Source organism: Orcinus orca, chromosome 7 (assembly GCF_937001465.1).
Source record: "Orcinus orca chromosome 7, mOrcOrc1.1, whole genome shotgun sequence".
Taxonomy (NCBI): Eukaryota; Metazoa; Chordata; class Mammalia; order Artiodactyla; family Delphinidae; genus Orcinus; species Orcinus orca.
Genome location: NC_064565.1, coordinates 16,851,307 through 16,877,078, shown reverse-complemented (window position 1 = coordinate 16,877,078; position 25,772 = coordinate 16,851,307). Strand labels below are relative to the sequence as shown.

General features: G+C 47.7%; 1 protein-coding gene and 1 non-coding gene across 7 annotated transcripts in view; one reads left to right on the top strand and one right to left on the bottom strand.

Moving 5' to 3' along the window:
• CLASP1 (cytoplasmic linker associated protein 1) overlaps positions 1–25,772 on the bottom strand; it is a 269,984-nt gene that overhangs the window by 183,042 nt on the left and 61,170 nt on the right. For all 6 annotated transcript variants that reach the window (XM_049712736.1, XM_049712737.1, XM_049712729.1 and 3 more), the window contains one exon: positions 622–700. In XM_049712736.1, the coding sequence (XP_049568693.1) occupies positions 622–700 (79 nt within the window). The remainder of the gene's footprint in view (positions 1–621; positions 701–25,772) is intronic.
• Positions 1,254–1,379, top strand: LOC117203923 (U4atac minor spliceosomal RNA). The gene has a single exon (XR_004486886.1). It is a non-coding gene; the product is annotated as a U4atac minor spliceosomal RNA (small nuclear RNA).

The window sequence follows — 25,772 nt, the reverse complement described above, 5'->3', positions numbered from 1 at the left end:
ACAAGGAAATGCCTGCACAGAGACGCTTAGTGTTTGTATTGTCATCATCAAAGCCCAGAGGTCGGGAATTAAATCATCTCTTAATCTACGGAACCTGGGGTTATTTTTATTTCATTTTTCTGACTTACTGCTCTCCCTTCAAAATAAGAGTGATCATTTACCACACACTTGAAATGACATCTACAACCAAAGTGTAAACAGTCATAACAACAAAAATCTGTTAACAATACAGCTGAATCGGACCTGCAGGACTCTCAAAGAGAGAAAGCGATGCCTCTCAAAGGGAAGGGTCAGGGACAAGGAGGGCTTGGTTGGCACCACAGCCTGATGGCTAACTGGAAGAAACCAAAGTAATAGTTGGTACTAGAAAAGGGAGGTGGAAGAAGCCAGCAGAAAGATATGGGAGTGGGGTGCCAGCAGGTGTGCGGAGGTGGCAGATCCGGCCACGCCCAGGAGGGGGGCGAGGGCAACGGGGCAGCCGTGGCATCTAAAGATGCAGGAGGGGGTGGGGGCGGGCTGGGGGGTGGGGGACTAGAGGGCAAGGGTGGAAGGCGGGTACAGCCAAGTGAAGCTTTGGCGAGACCCAGCGAAGGCCGGGGGCTGGAGGAGGAGAGAGCTCACCTGTGCCGATCTGTGCCTTGAACCGATCCTGCAGCCGGGTGACCAGCGAGGACAGGATGTCCATGCCCAGGAGAACCACCTGCAACGGCAAACAGCGGGCCCCCGTCAGCGGCCGGCGGGGGGCGCGGCGCCCTCGCCCGCCGGCTCCCGGGGCCCCACCGCATCTCTGGCTCAGACGCGGCCCGGGAGCCGGAGCGTGCGCCGACCCGCAGGGTTAAGCCGGGTGTCAGGAGGGGGGCCGCTTGCCGGAAAGGGCTGTTTACAGCGCTAACACGAAATAGTCGGTGGCGAGACACGAATCAACCCCCACCGCCTCGGCCAGAGTCCCGGGCGCCCGCCCTCTAGGGTGGGAGCGCGCGCTGCGGCCCCGCCCCCTGCAGGCCCCGCCCCGGCGGAGAGCACATATGCATATCAGCTTGCAGCTGGCGCGTGGCCTTCTGGGTAACACTGAGCGGCCCCTTTGCGACCTTCCGAAGCCTCCGAAAACGCGGAGTTCGTGGCGAGCTTCGGGAGCCGAGATCAGCAGAGGTGCGCCGGCTGCCGGGCGGCTGCGGTGGAATGCTCGGGTTAGTCGCCACAAGCCTACCCGGTGTTGGCGCCTGCTTCTCGCGGCGCGAAGAGCGTCGGCGCCAACCATCCTTTTCTTGGGGTTGCGCTACTGTCCGATGAGCGTTTAGCGAGGGCAGTACTGCTAACGCCTATGCAACACGCTCGCACCTGGTAAAGCTACGCTTTATCTCGGTGCAATTTTTGGAAAAAAGAATTTTCTCTTTTCCACGAGGTCAAAGTTCAAAAGCAGTTTTTCCGAGCTGTAGAAAGACGGTTGTAAAGCTGTTTCTATTATAAGGGGGCGCTAGCAGCTTCGAGAGAGCTCAGGTTTCTTTGTCTCTTTTCCCGGGCGAACCCTCCGAAATTCACTGCCACTAGACAACGCTTCTGCGTTGTGTAAGTTTATTTTGAGAGCTACTCTGAAGTTACTGGAGGAGATCTCAGACAATAACAATCATGAGTTTTTGTACCTCCCTGGCTCCTGCGTTTCGATAAAAGCGAAAACGTTAGGTTTTGCTGGTTCAGTTCTTAAATTCACCGCTTCGAAAAGAAATAATCCAAGTTTGTCCACTAGTCACCACAGCTCACGCACTATCCTTGCAAGGAATTGGCAACGTAAAAATCTTAAGACACACCTCTTAACGTTTCTTAAAGAAACAACTGTCGTTCGACAGGTTTTGTGTCTGTAATGGTACGGTGGAAAACACTTTTTAATGACTTATGAGCTACGGACGACTAGGTACCAGGTTTTAACTCTTCTTCCGAAGAATACTAACGGTACGATGAGAAAAGCCTCTGAAACGGTATCTCAACCAGATGAGCAAAGTCAACACCAACAGCCACAAAATCACATCGGCAGGACCTATGCTGCGTATGTGATTAGAAGGTCTGTGATCCTTCGCATAAGAACTCACAAGCCCACATTCGATCCCAATAGACATCCTGCAAGATACCTAATCAGTACACTTCAAAACACTTGAAGTCGTCAAAGACAAGGAAAGTCAAATCGTCACAGCCAAAAGGAGGAGCCTAGGAGACACAATAATAAAGTGGAGCGTCATATCCTGGGATGATAAGGACGTCAGGTAAAACTTACTTAAGACCTGAACAAACTATGGACATTAAGTTAATAATAATCTGTCAGTATTTCTTTATTGGGTTTAAGAAATATACCCCACCAGTGTTAGAGGTGAATGATATATAATGGGATTTTTCTGTCAATGCAAAACTGTTCTAAAAATTTAAGTTTATTTTATAAAAAGAGTAGCTTCTCAATGATGTGGAACTGGCCTTTTCCTGATAAAATCCTAAGCATCGGTCTGGATGCACTACTGGTCGGAGGGGGGAGTGTTCCTCGTGGCAGAACTATTAATACCTGCCTTAAGTATAATCCCTCAAGACTTAGCTGCAAGAGGACTATGGCCTTTTCACATATGCCAGCCCATGTTGGTTTACCTACTCGTGGAATTTGGGGGAAACAGACTTTAAGCTTTTCCAGGATCAAGGTTTGCTAGCAGGTCCAACCACGGCAGCCCTGGCTAAATCCTAGACTGCAACGTTCCCCAACAGTCCCACCCAGAGACACTGGGGAATCCACAGACTGTCCGGGAAGATGAGGCTGACTGATGCAGCCGAGCTCCAGAGCACTAGGACCGCAGAGGCTGGAGCACAGTCCAGGCACCCTCACAGCAGAATCAACCACCGCACACACTTGTCCAGTTCTCCCTTAGTCATAGCCCCGCTGGGGCAAGAAAGGAACCACTACCATGCATGTTTATCTTCACAGCTCAGGCCCTTTTATGTTCCTGTTTCCCTAGTGAAGAGAGGGATAAATGAGTGAAGTCATTGCCTAGAAGACCACTCTAATTAGGAGCCGTGAAGCCTCTCTGTGCCTCAGTTTTCTGACCTGTTAAATGGGGGAAAGAGTAACAGCTACCTCGTAGGGGAAAGGGCCCGACCACTCCACCTGTTGGCTGTTAGCACCGCAGCACTGTCACTGCCCCTGCCAGAGGAAACAGGTACTGATTCAGGTCAGTGGAGGCCACGCCTATGAGTCCCGGGGACAGGGACTGGGGTCGATTCCCAGAGGCGGCTTCCCAGAAGGGCTTTCACTGCACCAGGCTCATAAGCTTTGAAGACCTAGCCTCACACCAAAGGAAGAGAAGACCTCCCTGCAAAGAGAGAAGAGCACATGGGGTGGGAGGAGGGGAACGGGTGCGGGGGAGGGGCCAGGGAGGAAGCTCCGGAAGGGCCGCAGCTAGGTCCCAAACACAGTGGGGGAGCCACCGCAGAGCTGGAATGTGAAGGGGGAGTGACAGGGCCCTGTGCCCACCATGGTGAAGATGGCCAGGACGGAGGGGACAGTGGCAGAGAGAGGGCCAGGCTCACACCACCACTCTGCCAGTAGTTTTCACTAAGCCATCAACTCTGTATGACGCTTGAGCACCTCCTCCAATATTCTATTTAATTTTCTGAGTTTACACTTGTGTCCCCAGCTAAACTCCTTGAATGTAAGAAATACCATGCCTTGTATTTCCTCAAAACTTCTGTAACATATAGCACAATACCGGGCTCATGGTAAGTGACCAATAAAGCCCTACTTTACTGACTAGTGATGAATTAGAACAGATGTGTTCTCAAGGTCCAACACAGTTCCTTTATAACTTTTAAAAGACACTTTTAAAAGGAGGTAATAATGGCTAAGTAACTCAGACCACCCCTCATGCTAAAAACAACTACAAATGCTGGATATCATATAAAAGAACATCTTCTTGGAAACATCAGAGAACTAAGAAGGCACAGAAGAACTACCCGCTCACAAAACGTAAGAAAAGTAAAATCCAGAGAGATGAGCCTACAGCAAATGGTCTACTTTTGCCCTAGGGCCATTTATACACTGGGACGGGGCAACCAAGACACTGAGGATTGATTACTTGTGATAACCACATTATCTAGAACATGCACTCCAGAGCCCTCGAAGACTAGTGGCCCAGATAAACCCCTATACCTTGGGTTGGAAATCCAAATGGCTATACACTTGGAGAGTGAATTGGAAATAAAACAGCCTCCAGATGTACTGCAGGCCAGCTTCCAAGAATCTGGGTGACCCAGAAAAATGCCAATCCCTCACAGCAGATAGAAATGATCTTATTAGATTGCTGGTGCCCTAAAGCCCCTGGCAGATAAAAACACAAATCATTTCTGGATGGAGAGTATATAATCCTCGTCTAGTCCTCAATTTACTTCTGTAGACAATTCTCAAATACAATGTCCAAAACACAGCCAAAGACAACCAGGTACACAGGACAACTGTAAATGAAAACTAGCAGAAACAAAGATCCATATGAACTATGCGTATGAGAATAATTAGAAACAGATGTTAAAATAACAATTCTTACTATGTATAAGAAAACAAAACACATGATTTAAATTGGGGAGAGAGAAATCCAAAGTTAAGTACTCGATGGATGGGCTTAAAAACACACTAGATATAGACGAAGGGAAAAGTAAACAGGAAACTGAGTCTGCAGAAAAAAATCCAGAATGAAGCCCAGAGAGACAAAAGGATGGAAAATTCAAAAGAGGAGGTAAGAGACCAAAGATAGAGAAAAACAGAACTAACGTAAGTTGAAAAGGAGTTCAAAAGGAGAGGTCAGCAACGCTAGGCAAGAAGCAATAGTGGACACACATCTGGGTCACTACTATCCCCCAAAAAACAGAAACAGAAAACAACTGTGGGTGAAGATGTGGGGAAACTGGGACTCTTGTGCGTTCACTGCTGGTAGGAATACACAGTGGTGCAGTCCCCGTGGGAAACGGTGTGCAGGTCCCCCAAATTAAACACAGAATCACCGTATGATCCAGCAATTCTACTTCTGGCTATAAACCCAAAAGGAGTGAAAGCAGGGATTCCAACAGGTACTTGTACACTCGCTCAGAGCGACATTATTCACAACAGCTAAAAGGTGGGAAGAGCCAAATTTTGATCCAAGTATCAAACCAAGCACCACACTTGATGAAATACTGCAAGTTTCCCCTTTGATATGGGGAACAGGACAAAAACATCCATTCTGCAATTGCTTTTCAACACTGGTCCTAGCTAAAGCTTTATGGCAAGAAAAAAATTAAAGGTATAAAACTCATAGAGAAGAAGCTAAACTGTCATTACTAATGGAAATTGTAAGTAGAAAATCCAGAAGATCTACAGGTATATTATAAAATAAGTGAGTTTAGCAAGACTGATTAATACAAAGTCAATGTACCCTCACCCGGCAAAAAACAATTACATTTCTATACCAACAACAAGCCAAAAAAGGAAATCTTAAGTTTCCATTCTTAATTGCATAAAAATTAACACCTAGGAATAAATCTAGCCAAAATAAATCTCTACCCCAAAAGCTATGGAATGATAAAAAAAAAAGAAAGAAAAATTAAAGATGACCAAAATAAACAGAGAGAAGCTACAGACTGAAATACTCAGTATTGCAAAATTTCCATTTTCCCCAAATTGATCTACACATAAAATTCCACTCAAAATCCCAACTATAATTTTTCTTTAGGAAGTTCACAAGTTGATTCCAAAATCTATGTGGAAATGCAAATGGCAGGACACAAGCTGGTGAAACTCGCTCCCATGGGATATCAAGATTTATTATAAAACAGCAAGAATGTGCTATCGGCTCAAGAAAAGACAAATAGAGCAACAGAACAGAATAAAGAAACAGACTCATGCATATATGGGCACCTTCTTTGTGACAAAGTGTGCACTATAGAGGAGTGAGAACCCTGGGCCCACTGAGTATCTATCTAGAATAAAACAGAAACTAACTCCTCTCTCACCCCATACGTCAAGATGAACTCCTGGTATAGATATAAGTGTGGAAAACAAAACAATAAAGCTTTTAGCAAATGACACAGGAAAACAGCTGCATGATCGCAGGATAGGAGAAAGTATCAGGACACAGTAAACATAAACCATTAAAAGAAAGAGTGATGCACTGGACCAAATTAAAATTAAGAACTGTGGTATACCAAAACACCCTAAGGAAGTTAAAAGGCAAGTCACATTGGAAAGAGATATTTATAAAACAAATAAGCAACAACAGGTTGATTCTAGAAAATATACAGATCACCTACAAGCCCAATCAACAAGCAACCCAGTAGAAAAATGGGCAAAATATTTGAACAGGCCCTTCACAAAAGATATCAATGTTCCTAAGTACATGAAAAGTTGTTCAACCTCCATTACTCATCAGAGAAACATAAACTAAAAGACAATGACACACTAGTGCATACTCCCTGAATGGCTAAAATTAAAGAACGACAAGACCAAGTGTTGACAAGAACGTGTTTCCATGGAAACTTGGGCTGGTAGAATGTAAACTGGTACAACCAACACTTCAGAAAACATCTTGGTATATCTCCCAAATTTGGAGATACAGCTATTCCACTGCTAGGAATATGCTCAACAGAAATGCATGCACGTGTACAACAGGAGAAATGCACAAAAATGCTCAGAGCAGCCCCATTCGTGATAGCCAAAAACTAGAAATCCATGTGTCCATCTACTGTAGAATGTGAAAGTTGTGGTTTTCATGCCAGGGAATACAATAATCAATCAAAATAAATGAATCAAAGCTATGCTCAACAGCAGAGATAAATCTATAATAATGAGTGAAAAGGCCTGTATATACACTTTTGTATAAGTCCAACAACAAGCAAACATAAACTATAATTTTAAGGTACATATTTAGATGATAAAACCAAAAAAGAAAAGCAAGAGAGTGATACCATACAAGTCAGGAGAGTGGTAACTTCGGGGAGTGCTGGCAATGTTCCAGTTCTTGTCCCGAGTGGCGATTAAAGAGCTGTTAGCTTTACAACTCATTAAACTGTGCATTTGCATTTTATGCACTTTCTAAATACAGCTCACAATTTTTTTAAAGGTTTTAAAAACTAGAAAAGTGGGAGTGACCCTGGACCACTTGACCTATATATAAAAGTCTGTGACAAGTGGCTTGGACCTCGTCTCTGCCTTACTTACTTTCTAAACTACAAGTCAAAGCACCAAAATGGAACCAACCACAGTTCTCTCTCCACGGTATAACATCTGCTCAATGATCAAAGAAAGAAATTCTACGGCTTCCCTGGTGGGGCAGTGGTTGAAAGTCCACCTGCCAATGCAGGGGACACGGGTTCGTGCCCTGGTCCGGGAAGATCCCACATGCCGCGGAGCAGCTGGGCCCGTGAGCCACGGCCGCTGAGCCTACGCGTCCGGAGCCTGTGCTCCTCAATGGGAGAGGCCACAACAGTGAGAGGCCTGCGTACCGCAAAAAAATAAAAAATAAAAAAATAAAAAAGAAAGAAATTCTAAATCCTTTTCCCCAAAAAATGTCCATAAGGGACAAGCTAGGCTGGATGAACAGGTCACTTCTTGAGCCTCGGAAGACCAGACTGGCTGGAATAAAAATAATATTTTGCATTCATATCGTATTTTATTGTTTTTAAGGCACTTCTGGATGAATCTGAATAATCTCACAATAACCTGAGATGTAGAACATACTACCCTTATTTTGCAAGCGAGGAAAATTCAAAAAAGAGGTAGAGAGACTTAACCAAGGTCATAAAGTTTGGACAGTGATGGAACTGGAGCAGGGTAGGGGTGGGGGGCCTCCTGACTTGATCAAGGCTATTCTCAGCACAGCAAAATCACAGTATCACAAAACCCCACCTTTTAGCCCTCCTCACCTCTCTCTAGCTAGCTGAAGACCTTGGGCAGGTCACGTTTCTTCTCTGCCACTACCAGATAAAGTCGGTCTCAGTTCCAAACGTCTCTGATGCTCTGATAATGCCCAAAACAGGACAAGTCCAAGGGTGCTGTGAGTACAGATCCAGGCTTGAATCCCAGCTCTGCCACGTCTACTGCCCAAATGAGCTGCTCCGTCTCCAGGATTCACGTGCTTCATCAGTAAAGTCAGAATAAAACACCTTTCCCTCAAAGAGTACACAGGAGGGTTAAGAGTTTTAACAAAATGGCTGGCATACAGTAGGCACTCAGTAAGTGTTTGTTCCCTTCTTTATGACAGCAGCACTTTCAAAAAATAAAAAACAAAAAAGCACAGCCTACTGAGCAAAGAGAGGAACAGTCCGAGGGGGCACAACCCCAAAGATGAAAGTGAGGGCGCCTGAAATCTCATCACCCAACTGTCAACATTCTGATGACTGTCCCTCAAGACATCTCGCATGTACACGTGTGCACATGTGTGTGCTGTGAGTTCTACAGAAACGGTTCGTATGCCATGGAAATCGCCCCAGATCTATACATACAGATCTCCACCCCATTTTCAGTGGCTGGATGGTACCCCACTGTGTGCCGGCACCATAATCACTAAACCGAGCCTCCAAGCCCCTACCCATAGTCATTATCTTAATCAACACTGTGATGGGTACACACTTCCGCACACGTGCACTTATCTCCTCAGGACAGGTTCTGAAAAAGAACACACGCTGTACACCTGACTAGCATTATTTTTACCATAATGCACTAGGTGCCCTATGGGGCCACAGGCTGCTGACTCCATACATTTTTTTGTCATTTTAAGACTCTACACTGCAACCTTATTAAGTAAGGGGGAAATCAATTAGTACTCTTACAGTGCACTCACTTTCAATCCCAAGAATAAAAGCACAACACAGATACCCAAGAAGAGTGTGACAAAGTCGGTGACCCTGTGTGTTCACGCAAGACAGCAGAACTGTTCACACAAGCATGCTGTCCTTCACAGCTTCACCCAGCGACTCCTGGGACACTCGTGCCAGCCAGATGCCTCTGGGCCGCTGACTTTTTAAATCCCTCTTCTGGAATGGCCGCCGGAGACACTTTTTGAGCCACAAAAGTCTGTTAAAATATAAGTACTTAATGTGAGATTAATGGGGCTCACGAAGTGATAGGCTTGTTACCTGTTGTTGCCCATACACCAGGGTCTTACCATTAGAAAGGATCATCCGTCATCAAACCACTTCATTTCACACACGAGCAGCAACAGGCCCAGCGAGCCCAGGAGGCCGGGGTTGAACACAGTGCGAGGCAGAGTCAGTAACCTTTGTTCAAAGATCTGGACCAGCCCCATACAATGTTCAGCAGTGACAGGAATGTCCCAGATTGGTGCTGTACAAATCAGCAGCCACTAACCACATATGGCTACTGAGCAAGTGAAATGTGGCTCGTGTGAATGGGAAAAAGAATCTTAAACTTTGCTTAAACCATCGAGCTCCTTAATGTAACTTTCAACAGCCGCACGGGGCTCAAGGCCACCGTGCCATCCAGCGCAGCTCTAGACCCATGGCTGCAACTCAAGCAGGGAGAGATGAGGCGGCACCTAACCACAGAAACCCGGACTCCTCGGGAAGCCCTGCTCACATGGCACCAGGTAGGAACTGAAGCCAGCGTGGCCAGATGGCCAGATTTTAAACACGGGCAACTTTTTGAATGAATTTAAAGGACTGGGGAGCCCAAAAACACATTTCGTGGGTGGAATCCGGCCAAAGGCCCCTAAATCTGCAACCTCCCTCCTCCAGACGCATCTCATAAACATGAGATCAGGCACCAAAGCATTCATGGTTGCCCAAGGGATTAAACAAGGACCCAAGTCTTCCACGTGGGCTTTTAAAATTCTCCCAATATGCTTCTAAGCTGACCTCCCCACTCCTCTCCTCCAGCCAGCCAGTCAGCCAGGCCTACGGGGTCTCCTAAGAGCCCCCCACCCCGCGCCCCTCCCGGGAGCTCTTCCAGCCTCTGGGCTCCTCCCCGGCCCTCTACTTCATGGGCACTCCACACCTCTCTCCAAAGACCACAGACCACTCGAAGCGGGGCGGTCCTAACACAGCCCCTCTCATCCCCAAGCACTTCCCCAGGGGCAGCACACGGGTGGGTGTTGGCGGCTGGGGGGCTCATGGGGAAGATTAACCGTTACCTTGCACATATTCTCCCTATTATCTCACTGAATCCTCACGATACCCTGTACCAAGCACCGCACCTATAAGCATCCCCACCTCCCAGCTAAGGAAACAGGCAACTGGGCAAGGCCACTCAGCTACTACGTAGCTCCAATAACATTCATTACGCCACCAGTCTTCCAAAAGGGCGAGGCAGGAACAGTTAAGTTTGTAAGGACACTCCCCAAACCGAAATCGCTCTCGTGTGCACCTTCCCCAGAGAACCCTCGGCCCACTGGATGCCCTTCTGGCAAAAACGTGGGCATCACTCTTAAGAGCCAAGAAGTGCTAATAATCCAAATACCCATCAACTGATGACTAGAGAAACAAAATGTGGTACATCCACATGATCAAATACCATTCACAGTAAAGGGGAACAAACTAGTACTGACGCACGCTATAATATCCATGAACCTGGAATACAGGATAAAGAAATCAGACATAAAAGACTACCTACTATATGATCCCATTTACACGAAATGCTCAGGAAAGGCAAATCTACAGAGACAGGAAGCAGAGAAATGGTCACCTACAACTGCAGGTGGGGGTGGGGAATGCCTGCAGGCGGAGGCAAGGGATCTTTCCGAGTGATGGGCAAACGCTCTAACAGCGGATTGCGGTGATGGCTGTGCAACTCCGTAAATTTACTAAAAAATAACTGAACTGCATGATTAACAGGTAAATTATACCTCGATAGAGCTGTAAAAGAAAAATCAGTTACTTGTTTTAAAAGCACTCTACTCTGATCTTTCTGGTGACTGGACTGTGGAAGAAGAATTCATTACACCTGCCAAAGGCAGGTATTTGTTATCTATCAATCCGGAAATGATCCTGAAGTGGTGCCTGCGGCAGAAGGAAGCAAGGCCAACAGCTGGGTCGGGAGCTGAGTTGTGATGGGAAGCAGTGCAGCCTGCGTGGGCCAAGAGGCCCATCGGTGCCGCGGAGAACGCTCTGAAGAGCCCACAGTCCGCACACCTCAATTCGCTCTGTGGGCCAGTCATCAACCACAGCTTTCCCGAATGTGCCAGCTCTCACTGACACGGGTCCCTGCCTGAAGCACTGTGCTTTCTCTCTGTGTCACTCTCGTGCCTCTCAAGGCTCACTTCAAGCATCACTTGCTCCAGCACCCTCCCGCCTATACCCAGTAGCCTGGGACGGAAGGCGGTACGTCCCGCACACCCACCGCACACTGCTCTTGTAGCGGTTGTGACCTCTGGTTTGTTAAACCATCTGTTTCTCTAGTGCCTAAAGCCTAGCTTGAGCGCTCCCTAAAGGCAGGTTCCGTATCTCCATCATTTCTGAATCCCCAGCATCGACCATGATGCCAGCAAATTTGGAGGAAGTGGTTGGGGGTGCCTGGGTAAGACAGGGAATAATGTGAATGGTACGAGCTTCGCGCTCCAGTGAACAACCCCAAACACAATGGCCAACAGCAAAGCACCGTCACTCTACCCTGTTTGGATCCTTCCTTCCACCCCGGGCTCCCTTCCATCTATTCTCACCACGCGACCAGAATGTCCGTCTAAAAGTTAAGTCATAGCATGTCCTCTGTTGAAAACCCGCCAATGGCTCCATGTTGTGTAAGAACTGGTCTCCCCGATGGCCACCCCCTCCCCTCACTGGCCTCCCAGCTGCTTCCTCCCCATGCCAGACACTCTCTCTGCCTGGAATGCCCTTCCCCAAGGCTGCCACCCAGCCCGTCCCAGCATCCCACCCAGTCTCTGTCCCAGTGCCACGTTCTCAGCCAGGCCCGCTCCGACCACCCTACTGAATACCATGGGTGTGCATGCACGCCCTCGGCCCACTCGGCTTCACTTTTCTCCAGAGCACTTCTCACTTCCCAGTAGTCTATGAAAACTCACTCAGCTGACTTGCTTGTGGGCTCTTTCCCTCAGGTGGGAAGTAAGCTCCAAGAAGAAAGGAATTTGTATCTAGTCACTCATTGCTATAGTCCAGAACCTTATTTGTTGAATAAATGAATGAATCCCATCAATTTGCTTTATGTCTCACTTGGAAAATACTGCAGTGCCAGGGCCCACCCTGTGCCCACTATGAAGCCCACTCGTCTAAAAAGTGAAGGTGGCCTCAACTGTGAGGAATTTTACCTCACCCTGATGGGAAATGAGGCAACAACAGAACAGAAAGAAACCCTCCAGGTCCCACTTTTTAGGACGCATCTTACTGCAATCAGGGGAAAAGTGACAGTTAACATGACATATTCCCAAGTCCCTCAGACTCCATTTCAGAGCCAGCCAGATTCCAGCACACTCTGCTCAGGATGCTTCGTAAGAATGATCTTGGGAATCAAAGCTTCCACAAGGCTAGGTATCTGAAGAACATTTTATGGAAACATCAATTCACTGAACTGCACCAATCAGCAAAACTACTACCCACAGTAGCCGACGGCTATCCTGTCTGAACTCAAGGGGAAAGCTTTCAGGTCACTGTGATGGAGACAGGCAAGGTGTGAACCACACCCGGTAAGATGTGCAAGCCACACAGTTCCGAACAAGCCCAGCAGAATGCTCCACCATCAGAAACCCAGTATGGGGTGGGGGCGGGGTGGGGGCGGGGGTGGAGATCCAAGCAGTCAGAAACCCAGTATGGGCTGGGGGCGGGGTGGGCGCTGGGGTGGAGATCCAAGCAGCAGACAGAGAATAAAATAAGTAGGCTTTGGAGTCAGACAAGACTGGGTTCAAAACATGGCACCACCACGGTTACTAGCCATGGGCCCTCAAGAATGTTAACGTCTCAAAGTCCATATATGCATCTGTAAAATGGGATACCTAATACCCGCTTCTGCCGGTGACTGGGAAAATTACTGAAGCAATCAATTTCAACGACATGCCACAGTGAACCACACATAGTAAACGTGGCCCTGTCCTCCCCTTCGTTCCCAGGTAAAAATCAAGTTCGAGAGTATTTGCAAACGTTAAGGCAAGTGAAATAAAGCAGACACAAAAGGACACATACTGTGTGACTCCAGATATAGGATGTGTCAAGAAACGGCAGATTCTTAGAGACAGAAAGGAGAACAGTGTATGCTGTACACCTAAAACTAATATTGTAAATCAACGATACTTCAATTAAAGAAAAACAGAAAGAAAGTAGTGGCTACCAGCGGCTGGTGGGAGGGGGAAATGGGAAGTTATTGTTTAATGGATGCAGTTTGGGATGATGAAAAAGTTCTGGAGATGGACAGTGGTGATGGTTGAATAACACCATGAATATACCTAAAGCCGCTAAGCTGTACAACTAAAAGCAGTTAAAATGGTTAAGTTTTATGTTATGTATATTTTAACACAATTTTTTTCTTAAATTTTAAGAGTATGTGCGGTATGTGAGCTGTAAAATGGTTTACGCCATCTGCAGTGTTTAATCTCCCCCCTGCAATTGTTTCCTCACTACAACGCCGGGTCCAAAATAGCATCGTCTCTATTGGTGCCGTGGCTGTGCCCACCATGGTCAAACCAGAAAAAACCATTCTTCCTTTCAACCCTGTTACAAGTGACATCTCCACCCACAAACATTCTAGCACTGAGAGGTAGAAGATTCCCAATTCATTCTAAAAGCTCGCAGAACTCTACAAAACTGGGCAAGGATCACATGCAAAGTTAAGGAAACTTATCCAATCCCACTAATAAGAGAGAAATCCAAAAACTTTATAGAGTCTGGAAGGAAACAAAGTTCAGAGCAACCTAAGAACTTAGAAATTTCACCCTCAGGTGCTGGGGAACCACTGAAAGATTTGAAAGTTTGGAAGAAAAAAGGGGATGGGATGGAAGGAGGACAGGGATAAGGATAGGGGAGTGTGAAATGATATATTTGCAGTTTTGAAAGCTCATTTTTGCAAAGATGGGGAGCATGAATTGGAGGCAGGGAGGACTTTGGGTGCAACAAGGACAGAGACTGCAGGTTTCTGGGCTGCGCAACAAAGCCGATGGTTGTGTCATACCCCGAGATGAGGCGGGGGGACTGGGGGCAGGTCTGTGTGACAGCAGAAGGAGCTGAACTGTTTCTGACACATTGAGCTCCGGGCCTGATGGGACATCAACACAGAAATATCCTGCAGGCACGTGTCTGCCACCTGAAGCCCAGGAGGGAAGTGTAGGGTGCAGATATGGGTCTGGGAACACGTACAGGAATGAGAGTCGCCAGTGAGAACGCGCAGCACGCAGAGGGAAGACTGAGGCTGGCATCCTGATGAACACCCACATCTGCAAGGGCTGGAGGAGGTGGTATCCACGAAGTAGATGAAGAAGAGCTGCTGGAAGAAGAACTCACTCAGGTGGCATCAAAAGCCGGTGAAGAAGACAGCGTCACCAGTGGGGCCTGATCAGGTAAGAAGTCACATAAGATCAGGGTGCAAAGAACTCTGGCTTTGGCAATTCCTTAGTCCATCCGCAAGTTCATGGGAGGAGGGATCAGACATGTGGAACGAAGAGTGATGGGGATGTCGGGTCGAGACCGAATGTGGGAAAGTCCAAGTGCCGGCAAAACTCAGTATGGCAGCCTGAAGACTCTGCTGGTCAAGTAAAGGCGGTGGTTGTTTCTTCTTCAAATGGTAGACACGTGAGCCTATTTTACAGACTGAAGGAGGAGATTCAGAAGTTAAGGGAATGTGTCTATCATTGATAGGCGTTTCAGGTCACACCACAAAGGACAGCAGAGGAGGAGATAGAGGATGCTGGGAGAGGTACTAAAATGCGGTATCCAAAGCCTGACGATCCAAGGCCTGCCCGAGTGTGCCGTGGCAGACAGAAACCCGGGGAATTAACCGCAGTCGGGGTCTTAAACCAGTTTTGACAGTTCTTTCTACTGGGCAGGTGTCAGGAGCTAGGGTATGCTGATGGCCACTTGCAACCAACCCCCAGAAATCTTAACACAACTGGAATGCTCTCATTGTCCATCACAAAATTTAAAAGGTTTCCTTATCATAAACACCCAAAATATGTGTAAAATAAATGGATTAGGATGCCCTGGATTGTTCTGGGGAATGGGAGAAGGGAAATTATGAACAATAAAGGTGTAGGTAGGAAAGGGCACCGAGAAGAGGGAGAATCCCAGGAAGAAAAATGAGGTAACAAGGCCCAGCACCAGACTAAAAACACCTCGCGGAAATGAAGAAAAATAAAGAAAAGCTTTAACTCTCATTTCTGCTTTTGATTATGATTATGATCTATTAGCAACTAAAGAACTGGAGGAAACATCTTTCAACAAATCAAAAGTATCCGATTAGAAACCAACAGCAGGGACTTCCCTGGTGGCACAGTGGTTAAGAATTCGCCTGCCAATGCAGAGGACACGGGTTCGAACCCTGGTCCGGGAAGATCCCACGTGCCGCGGAGCAACTAAGCCCGTGCGCCACAACTACTGAGCCGCACTCTGGAGCCCACGAGCCACAACTACTGAGCCCGCACGCCTATAGCCCGTGCTCCACAACAAGAGAAGCCACTGCAATGAGAAGCCTGCGCACATCAACAAAGAGTAGCCCCTGCTCACCGCAACTAGAGAAAGCCCCGCGCAGCAACGAAGACCCAATGCAGCCAAAAATAAATAAATGAATTAATTTTTTTTTTTTTAAATGGATAAACAACAAGGTCCTACAGCACAGGGAACTATGATAAATATCCTGTGATAAACCATAATGGAAAAGAATATGAAAAAGAATGTATATATATATATATATAAATATATATATGTATAACTGAATCACTTTGCTGTACAGCAGAAATTAACACAACATTGTAAATCAACTTTAAAAAAAAAAGGAAAACTTTACAGGTGGCTATGTCTTTGATCCTTGAGATCCATCTCTCCCGAGTTAGGCTATGTCTTTGATCCTTGAGATCCATCTCTCCTCGTGACTAAGGCTCTGGGAAGAAGAATCCCTGGCTACACACCCCATCCTAAGGCCCTCCTCCCCCACCCTAAATACTGCAGTGACTTAAAAGGGAATCCTGAGGGGCACTGGTCTCGTACCACCAGCGTCAAAGGAAAACTCAGAGACAATAAGACAAGCACTTGCAGATGACATAAGGGCGAGTCCAGGCTTCCTAAATAAAGGATAATGCTGGTATCTAAAGGGTTTTCTAAAGCTATAATTAATATGTTCACTGTCCTCTCTTGTGGAAAATCACCCGTTTCTTCCCATGACTGGCACATCTACCCACGAGGGTCGGGGTCGCTACCTGTCTGCTGGCACAGGTATGCTAAAAGCAGAGGGGAAGTGGTTTTCATGAGGGAAGGTTTCATTTCTGTTAGGGCCTCACGTGAGACAAGGTGTTCTTGTGTCCTGGGGTTTCTCTCAGGGTGGAGCGTCTGTCCTCTGAATCCTAAGGTGTTCCTATGGGTTGCAATATAAAATAGATTTTTTAAAAATAAATTTATTTATTTATTTGGCTGCGTTGGGTCTTCGCTGCTGCACGCAGGCTTTCTCTAGTTGCGGCGAGTAGGGGTTACTCTTCGTTGCGGTGCGCGCGCTTCTTGTTGCAGTGGCTTCTCTTGTTGCAGAGCACGGGCTCTAGGCATGCGGGCTTCAGTAGTTGTGGCTCATGGGCTTAGCTGCTCTGCAGCATGTGGAATCTTCCCGGACCAGGGCTCAAACCCGTGTCCCCTGCTTTGGCAGGCGGAGTCTTAACCACTGCGCCACCAGGGAAGCCCCATAAAATAGACTGCTTTTCTACGGGCTCTAGTGCAAGAGCCTGACAAGCTGGTGGCCTCCTCTGTCTCCTTAGAGCAAAGTCCAGGACTGGACACAGCCCAGGGACCTGGCCTGACTGTAACCACCTGCCCTCCTGCGCTGTTGAACATTTGCGGGAGATGTGCACCCTTCCCAGGACTGGAGGAGCTGACTCAGAGAACGTACTGATACTTAGCACACGACACTGAACCAGGCAGTCAGTACATTTGGTTCTCCCCACTACACCCCTCCTCCTTCTCCTATATTCTGCCTTTCACTAATTTATCTAGTCACCCAGCAAAGAACAAAAACTCCAAAGCCAGAGTCGGGCTAGAACATGACAGAGTTGCTACAACACTGAGTCCTTTTTTTCCCTCCACAAAAACTCAACTGGGTGGAATACTGAACAGCTCCTCCAAACACTCTCAGATGGATATGACTGGGAAACGTTTCCGTTTTGGAACTGTCCCAAATTCTTCAATTATTTACTAAGGGATCAAACACGAGTGCAGAAACACAACAGGCAAGCTTCGCTTAAGCTGGGCTTTGTCCTCTGGGGTTTCACTGCTGTTTGGGTTTTGTTTTTAAGTGTCGGCTCTCAGTGACTCGGCTGGGTACAGGGAATCCTTCCTGCCTTTGTTTAATTTTGCGTTTTCAGAATCTGGAAAGGGAGTTACTAGTCCCTCCCGGGTGTCAGTTCCTTCCTCTGCTGTAAAACGACTGTCTGATGATTTGCTGGGAATGCCTACATCACCTTGGAAAAAAGAGGCAGGTAAGAGCCAGTTGATGTTATTAGAAGGCAAGTAACAGCGTAGAGAGAGAGCAGGCGGGAAGAACCAGCAGAAGCCGCCCCTGTGGGTCAAGCCCCGCCTCTTCCGCTCGGCAAGTTCATTCATGTTTTCAAACACAAGGCACGGCGGCCTTGCCGAAAAGTAAAAAAATATACACGCCTGAACACTTAATGAATTCATTTATGAAAAATAAGCTAACTTGTTCTAGTGTAGAAACCTTTAAGGCAGGACAGAGAAATCAAAAAAAACCTTGCTGCTCTAATTTCTTCTAACTTCCAGTCTCTTAGAAAACAAAAGGCCCTGGGAACTGGGGGCGAATTCTCAGCTCTGGGGAAGCCAGCTTCTGTACCACCTTCTACTCATATCTAATTGTGATTCCAAATTTCCAAAGTAGGCAGGACCACACCTGGGGGAAAATAAACATATCAAAAAGGGCGAGGGATGAAAATGAAAAGTTCACAATGGAATTATTTCAAATGAGGAATTCACTATCTGCTCAAAGACAATGATGAAAAACAAAAGGAAGAGAGAAGCCAGCATGTATCCATTCTTCCACAAAGGCTCGTTTAGGATTCCCATTCTGTTCTAAGACGTTGTCAGTTCATCTCTAGCCCATCAGAGACCATCGCCTATCATGATCCTAAAGAGGTTTGGCTTCTACAATCAGGGCGTCTCCCTAACTCAAAATCACTGCGGAGCAATTATTGAAGGATGCGGGCAGAAGGGGCCTCGGACGCCATCCTGTGCTCGGCTTCCCCATCTCAGGGCAGCCTTACCGCCTGTCCTGACGCCCAGGTCTGGGGGGGCTCCACAGCCCAGCTCCTCCTATGGCACCGTGTCTCCTTCCCAGGGGTGGAGGCAAGTAGGAAGCGGGGCCCAGCAGCATGCCGAGCTGAAGGCAGGACCCCAAGCACGCATGTGTATCCACCTCTCCTCCTGGCAGCCCATCAAAATGACAGCATCGAAGCACAGAAGGCTCTTTCCAAAATACCCTAGAGAACTGGGGGACTAGGGGGCACTCAAGTGGCCATTGGTAAATGAAAATTCTCCCCAAAGACAATTTCAGAAGAAGAAAAGAGAGGGGAGGCCGCACCCCACAGTCTGCTCCAAAGGGGCTCCAGTGGGGATGCGCGCCCATCCTCCCGGACGCTGAGCAAGTTCTGGGCCCTGTGTGGGCAGCTATGAGGCAGGGAGGGTTCGGGACTGTGGGAGAGAAGAAAGTAGGTAGATGAGGGGGGTGCCAGGGGCGGGGGCGGGCAGGGGAGGGGGTCTACCGACCGGCCAGACTAGGCCCCTTTGCACGTCAGGCTCATTGTGAGATGAGCAGTAATGAGATAAATGTTTACAAATTAGCCTCTCGCCACCAGACTGCGAGTAAGGCAAGCAAGTAATTTCTCCGCACTGGGGCACTCTGGGTGTCAATGGGGTGCTGTTAACAGTGATACCTGGACAACAGGCATAAACGGGGATGGGCTCAGACGAAAAGGACAGATGGCCTCCTGAGGCAGGCGGCCCTCAAGGCCGGGGCGATGCCCTGTTCTGCTCCCGATGCCCCAAACCACGCGGCTCTCAGCAAATGCTAGCAACTGGTGTGACCGCCTTCTCCAGTCGTCTACAGGTGTCAAAAGCACTCTGTGTTTAGCTGCTACCTGGGCCACCTTGTCGCAGACTCCAGGGGCACCGGCACAGCCACAGGCGCAGGTGTGCGCCTGCAGAAAGAGGCGCACTTTTTAAAATTAAATTTAAAAAACCTCTCTAAATGATCTTTGAAATAAGCTTCTCCACATGCACAGCCAACTGACGCCCTGCCCTCAAGCCGCCTGCCCCCCACCCCCGAGCTCCCCTTGACCTTCCACGTCCCCCCTGTCCTGGCTGGGCCGGGCTGGCCTAGGGCCCCGTCTCCCTGCAGGGCCATCCCCTCCCCGCGGCCGGCCCCCCGCTGAGTGACGCCCAACACAGCTCATGGGTCGTGGCCAGGAGGCCTGCCCGGTCTGGATGTTTACAGCAGTACTGAGAGTCCTGATACACAGAGAGAAGGGGGGAGATTCTAAAACTTGTTCTAAGTCCTTGCTTTCCCTTTTGGGAAAGCCTGTCTTAAGTCACCCACAGGGAAGGCACTAAACAAGAGCCCTGGAGTCCGTTTCTTTCTTTTCTTTTCTTTTTTTTTTTTAGTTGAAGTATAGTTGATTTACAATGTTGTGTTAGTTTCCGCTGTACACCAAAGTGACTCAGTTATATATATTATTTTTCATATTGTTTTCCATTATGGTTTATTACAGGATATTGAATATAGTTATAGTTTCCTGTGCTATACAGAAGGACCTTGTTGTTCATCCGTTCTCTACATAACAGTTTGCATCTGCTAACCCCAAACTCTCCCACCCCGTCCCTTTCTTATCTGAGGAGAAAACTCCCAGAAAGCACAAGAGAAGATGGCCTGCAGGGGTGTTTCTGGGAAGGGAAGCTTGCGGGCAGAGTTATTAGCACCAGCTCTGACCTTGGCTTCTCTGAGATTGACAGCTGTGCGTCCTATTAATGGATCTCCAGCACCCTTCTCAGATTTCACTGGTTTAATCCAAGCTACCAAACAATTCTGATGAAACCGGCCCATCAATGGCTCAGGTGCCTGGGAAGCAACTGTTTCAAGGTTCTCCCACAGTGAAGGCGGGGGAGGGAGGGGGACAAGAAGAGAAATGGGGAGGAAATGAGGGGAGTCTCTGGCCCAACCTCAGAGGGCCATGCACTTCTTGGGCCCTATTATCAGATCACACGCTAGCTAGGGGTATAACCTGAATTCTCATTCTCGTAAATCCTGGAAGTACTTTATGAGCAACAGTTACAGTGTGTTGTAACGTGTTCTTTACTGCACTACACTCTGTGTTACAAGTACTAGTCTATTAAATATAAACATTAAATGGAAATGACCCGGGCCTCTCTCTTTTTCTGAATGGCTCTGATTTCAAGGGGAGCTATGGGAGAGAACTAAAAAGATATCATTCACAGGCATAATGCCTCAGATGTCTGCACACAGGACATCCTTAGCTCAGGGAGAGTCAAAGTTCCAAACCAGTAGGCACTGTAGAGAAAATGAAATCAATTTATTATCTTAAGGACCTGTTGTGTGCAAAGCACAAGCTCAAGTTTAAATCACTCTCAGATGCCACTATGAAGTTTGGTGATAATATCTACATTCCAAGGCCAAGGGTTCAAATTATTACCCAACTTCCCCCAGCACGCCAGTAATCAATCCACTCCCAACCTCATTACTGCTCATCTCACGAAGCTATTTCCTAGTAACCTCCGAGTCGTTCCCAGGTCAGCTCAGACACCACCATAACATTTTAACTTTCCAAGGGGCAGCTCAGAACACCCTAGAAGCCTGCTCTAAACCCTTCACTGCTTCCTCACAGGCTGCTGCTGGAAACCCAGCTCAAGCGCCTGGGTGTGGCTTTCTCGCCCTCGGATCTAGCCCCAGCCTGTCCTTCTAGGAAGCACTGTTCCGGTGAAGAGTGTGGGTTCTGAGCCCAGCAGTCGGGTTTCCGAGGCCGGCTGTGCCACGTTCCTTCACCCACTGAAGGGGAATTACAACAGTGACTAACAAGGTGGCCATGTGGTGGAGGGAAATGACTTGCCTACAAGAGCTCAGCACAAGCCTGGCACAGAGCACTGGCCAGTGAACGTCAGCTTCTGCCATCACCGCCTGCCTCCTTCACGCTAACCAACAAATACTCGAGTGCGGCCGTGGGCCAGGCCCTGTGTGAGTGCCCCGCTCTCCGGGTGAGCCCAGCGAGGCCTCTCGGAGCTCCACGTGACTGCACGGGCAGCACCCATGGCCTCACAGACCAGCCCCATCCAGGCGGAATCTCCCCAGCCTGCTCCAGCCGCACCTGCCCAAATCCTGCCCATCTGTTGAGACCCAGCTCCCAGGCCACCACGGCAGGGGGCTTTTGCAGCCTCCTCCCACAGAAGGGAAGCTTGGGGCTGTCTGTGGGCACCTCTCCTAACTGGTCAGCTGTCCCGTCAAACACAAGGTCTGCGGATGCAACCACATCGACACTGCTATAATCGCTTGTTCAGAAGCCAGAGTATAATTTTCTCTCCTCAACAAGCGGCACATCTGCTGTTCTCAAAACAAATTTGTGAAATGGGCAAATAAATCTGTAACCCAATCATCCTCTCATCGTGCTATGATTAAGCCAAGGAACCCAAAGAGAAATCCAGATTGTAAAGAGGTTTAAGAAAGAAAAGAAATACCTACAGAGCCTACATAACACCAAGGGTTCAATGGTCTATCTCGGCTAAGACACTACAATGTCTTTCTGTATGTGACTACCTAAGTCTTCCTTAGATGGGATTGGTAGACTGGAAAAGTTTCGATGGACTAATGAACTTCTGAGAGTTGCACGCTTTTACATCAGTGAAACAAAAAAGAGAGGAAGATTAAGGCCTTCCTTTTCTTACTATGAAATGTTCACCGAAAGCCAAGAGGGGGAAAGGGCCAGTACAGAACAGAAGGGTCCGCACACTTGCCCAGAGAAACTTTACAATGTGCAACAGGCTCTTAGGTTCATGGACGAATGGGGACAGGAGAGTGGGCTCATGAAGCCCAGCCGGAAGGGTTCAGGAGCTGTCTCTGCCCAGCAGGGTCAGGAAGCCCCGGGCTCCCTCCCTTGTGGGCCCCTGGGGGCATTCGTGACCAAGGCACACAGACTTAAGAGCCTCCCGGCCCTCACACTGGGCCAGTCTAATCAGATTTTGTTAATGACCCTCAGAAAACTCAAAGTGCCTTTGAGGTCAGGTAAGGAACAAGCTGCATTCTAGACAGGTGGAAGGACAAATGCAAGAAACATTTCTTTAATAAGCATAGCAGCTTTGGCAAAGACACCCCAGCACTAAGCAAGTCACAGGCCCACAGCTGAAAGAACGGGTTGGTCTACCCGGAGAGAGGTTTCTCTAAGATAACAGGACTGTTCCCAAATGTCTGGACTTCCTATTTAGTTCATGGAAATCTCCTAAAATGTAGTAGACATGTCTACTACAGAGAATGTTCTGGAACTGAGCCTTTCTTGATGTCTCAGGGTCACCATTACAGACACAGTCACTGTGCTGAGCTGAAGTCCAGAGTTCCTTTCCAGGACCAGACAAGGCCCAGCATCACATCACAGGAAGCCTTCTGTAACTGTCGGGTCCTGCCTTCACTTGCTGCTAACCCACTGGGGGACATAAACTCTCTCTGCAAGTTTTAGTTTGGGACGTGGCAGAGTTTGGAGGGACAGAGGTGATAAGTAGCAGCCTTTTAGTGTACTGAGTTGGTATCACATATCCTCTAAGACAGGATTCTAAGAGGCTGGTTCCGGGGTTGGGGGTGGGGGATGGGCTGGGAGTGCGGGGTGAGCAGGTGCACACAGTTATATACAGGATGGGTTCACAACAAGGTCCCACTGTACAGCACAGGGAACTCCATTCAATATCCTGGGATAAACCATAATGGAAAGAATATGAAAAAGAACATTTATGTGTATAACGGAATCACTTTGCTGTCCAGCAGAAACTAAAACAACATTGCAAATCAACAGTATAGTTGATAAATATAAAATAAACTAAAAAAAAATAAAAAAAGTTTGGTTCATTCCAGGAAAGAACGAAAAAGAAAGGTTGGTTCCAGGAACCATGGCCAATCTTGTTTTTAAACTGATATCACAGTATTGCACAGGGGTTAAGAATGCAGACTTTGGACCTAGACTGTTCTACTCACTGGCTATGTAACTCTGGGCAAATTACTTCCTCTGTATGCCTCAATTTCCTCCTCTGTAAAATGGAGATAAACGTGAATATCTCAAAGTTGCTGTTTTAGTTTCGGTTTTAACAGCAAAAGGAAAAAAAAAAACCTGTATCCAAGCATATAAATATCACTAACAATACAAGGGCTAAGTCCCCAAGAAGCCTGTAGCGCACGAGTCCGTCTTTGCCTTCTCTCTCTCTCAGACAGGAAATGGACAGTTGACACCATCTCGTCAACAGAGTAAAGGGTCCCCCCTTTTCACTGCTGGCAGCTACGGCCATGGCAGCAGGCAGATGATGGCGGTTTACTGTTTCTTAAAGCTGAGGGCAATCTCCTCCTCTTGGCTGGGAGAGGTTTTCCTTCTCTAAATGAAAAATACTCTGTGGCCCCACTTATGCACGCCGAGCGTCTGAGCAACGTGGTAGAGGCCCACATGCCGGACTGCTCGTTTTCTAACAGCTGCAGACGGAATCTAAGGATCCACGGGCTCCCCGCCTGCAGGGCCTCCTCCAGCACAGAGCGGACACAGCGCTTCCCCTGCAAGAGGGGGTGGGGTGTGAAGGCGTCAGTATTTCTTTCACAGCGTCAAAACTACACTTCACGTTTCTACATTTCCTTCCGTGTGATCTTCTGGAACACTCATGATTCTTCTAGTCGGACTTTTCTGGCAATGAATTACAATAGAAAATCAAGTTCTTAAATTACTAACAAAGGTTAGGATGGATGCCAAGGAATTCATCCAACCAAAACTCATCTTCCAGATTTATTAGACTGGAAGGAAACAAGGGTTATTCCTGGCTGGTTCCCAGGTGTCCCCTCCCACTGGCTGCTCCCACTTTACTTCACCCTTGTGAGAAACAAATGCCACCCATGGGATCTGGAGGCCCATTAGAATCCTCCTGCCTTGCAGGGACCATTTCTACAAATCTGTCCCACAGCTGGTCCTTCTCATAAAACTATCCTGTATTAGGATACGACCTCAAGAGAGGACGTCGTCTGAGTGATTTTTTTTTTAATGATGAAGCAGATTAAACAAAAATACAGAGAAAAAGAAAAAGCCATCTGAAATACAGGCAAGCAGTTGAATATAATTAAATTTAATAAGCAATTACTATATGCAGGGTCCTCCTGGGCAAGCAAGGGGTTCAGAAACACAAAGATAAATGAAATGTGGCCCTCGGCTGCAAAACATTGATAATATAGCTGAAACAAGTATGCAGATGGCCACAGTTCCAGGCAAAGCCTGGTCTGGCAAAAATAAATTGGGGTCTACGAACCGTGGGTACCAACCATTGAACAAAGTCACCTCAATTGGGAGAAATCAGCACCGGCTCTACAGACACCACAGCATTTAAGCTGAGCCTTCAACCATGTAAAGGAGTTTGACAAGGCCAGGAAGAGGCCATCCAGACAGAGGAAAGAGGAGGGGTGGGGAAGGATACCACTGCGGGTCGGGGTGGGGACACTGCAGTGTAGCTGAGGCGTACAGGCAACATGGCGGGAGAAAAATGTTAGAGGGCTTTGGAAACCACGGTCAGCTGTCCAGGCTTTCTTCTGCAAGCAGCAGAGAAGCCAAGAACTCCAAGCAGGGGTGGACGGAGCAGCCTGTGTTTTAGCAAGCTTACTTGGCCTGGAGCAGGAGAGCCGTCAGAGAGCTACTGCGACAGGCCGGGGAAGAAAAAAGCGGTGTCTGGGTCCTAGGTCGGAGGGAGGCTGGAATGAAAGGAAAGCTAAAAGTTTGGAAGATACTTCAGATGAAGGAATTGGTGCCATTTTCCTTGTGCTTTTCCACTCTTTTCAAATAGGTGCATATTCTTTTTCTTTTTATTTATTACTTTTTAATAAATTTATTTATTTATTCATTTTTGGCTGCATTGGGTCTCTGCTGTGGTGCGCGGGCTTCTCATTGCAGTGGCTTCTCCTGTTGCAGAGCACAGGCTCCAGGTACACGGGCTTCAGCAGTTGTGGCGCACAGGCCTAGCTACTCTGCGGCACGTGGGATCCTCCCAGACCAGGGATCGAACCCATGTCACCTGCATTGGCAGGCGGATTCTCAACCACTGCGCCACCAGGGAAGTCCCTATTTTTATTTTTTATTGACGTATAGTTGATTTACATGTTGTGTTAGTTTCACGTGTACAGCAAAGTGATTCAGTTATACATATATATGTATCTATTCTTTTTCAGATTCTTTTCAATTATGGGGTATTACAAAATATTGAGTATAGTTCCCTGTGCTACACTGCAGGTCCTTGTTGATTATCTATTTTATATACAGCAGAGTGTATATTAATCCCAAACTCCTGATTCATCCCTCCCCCCCTTTCCCCTTTGGTAACCGTAAGTTTGCCTT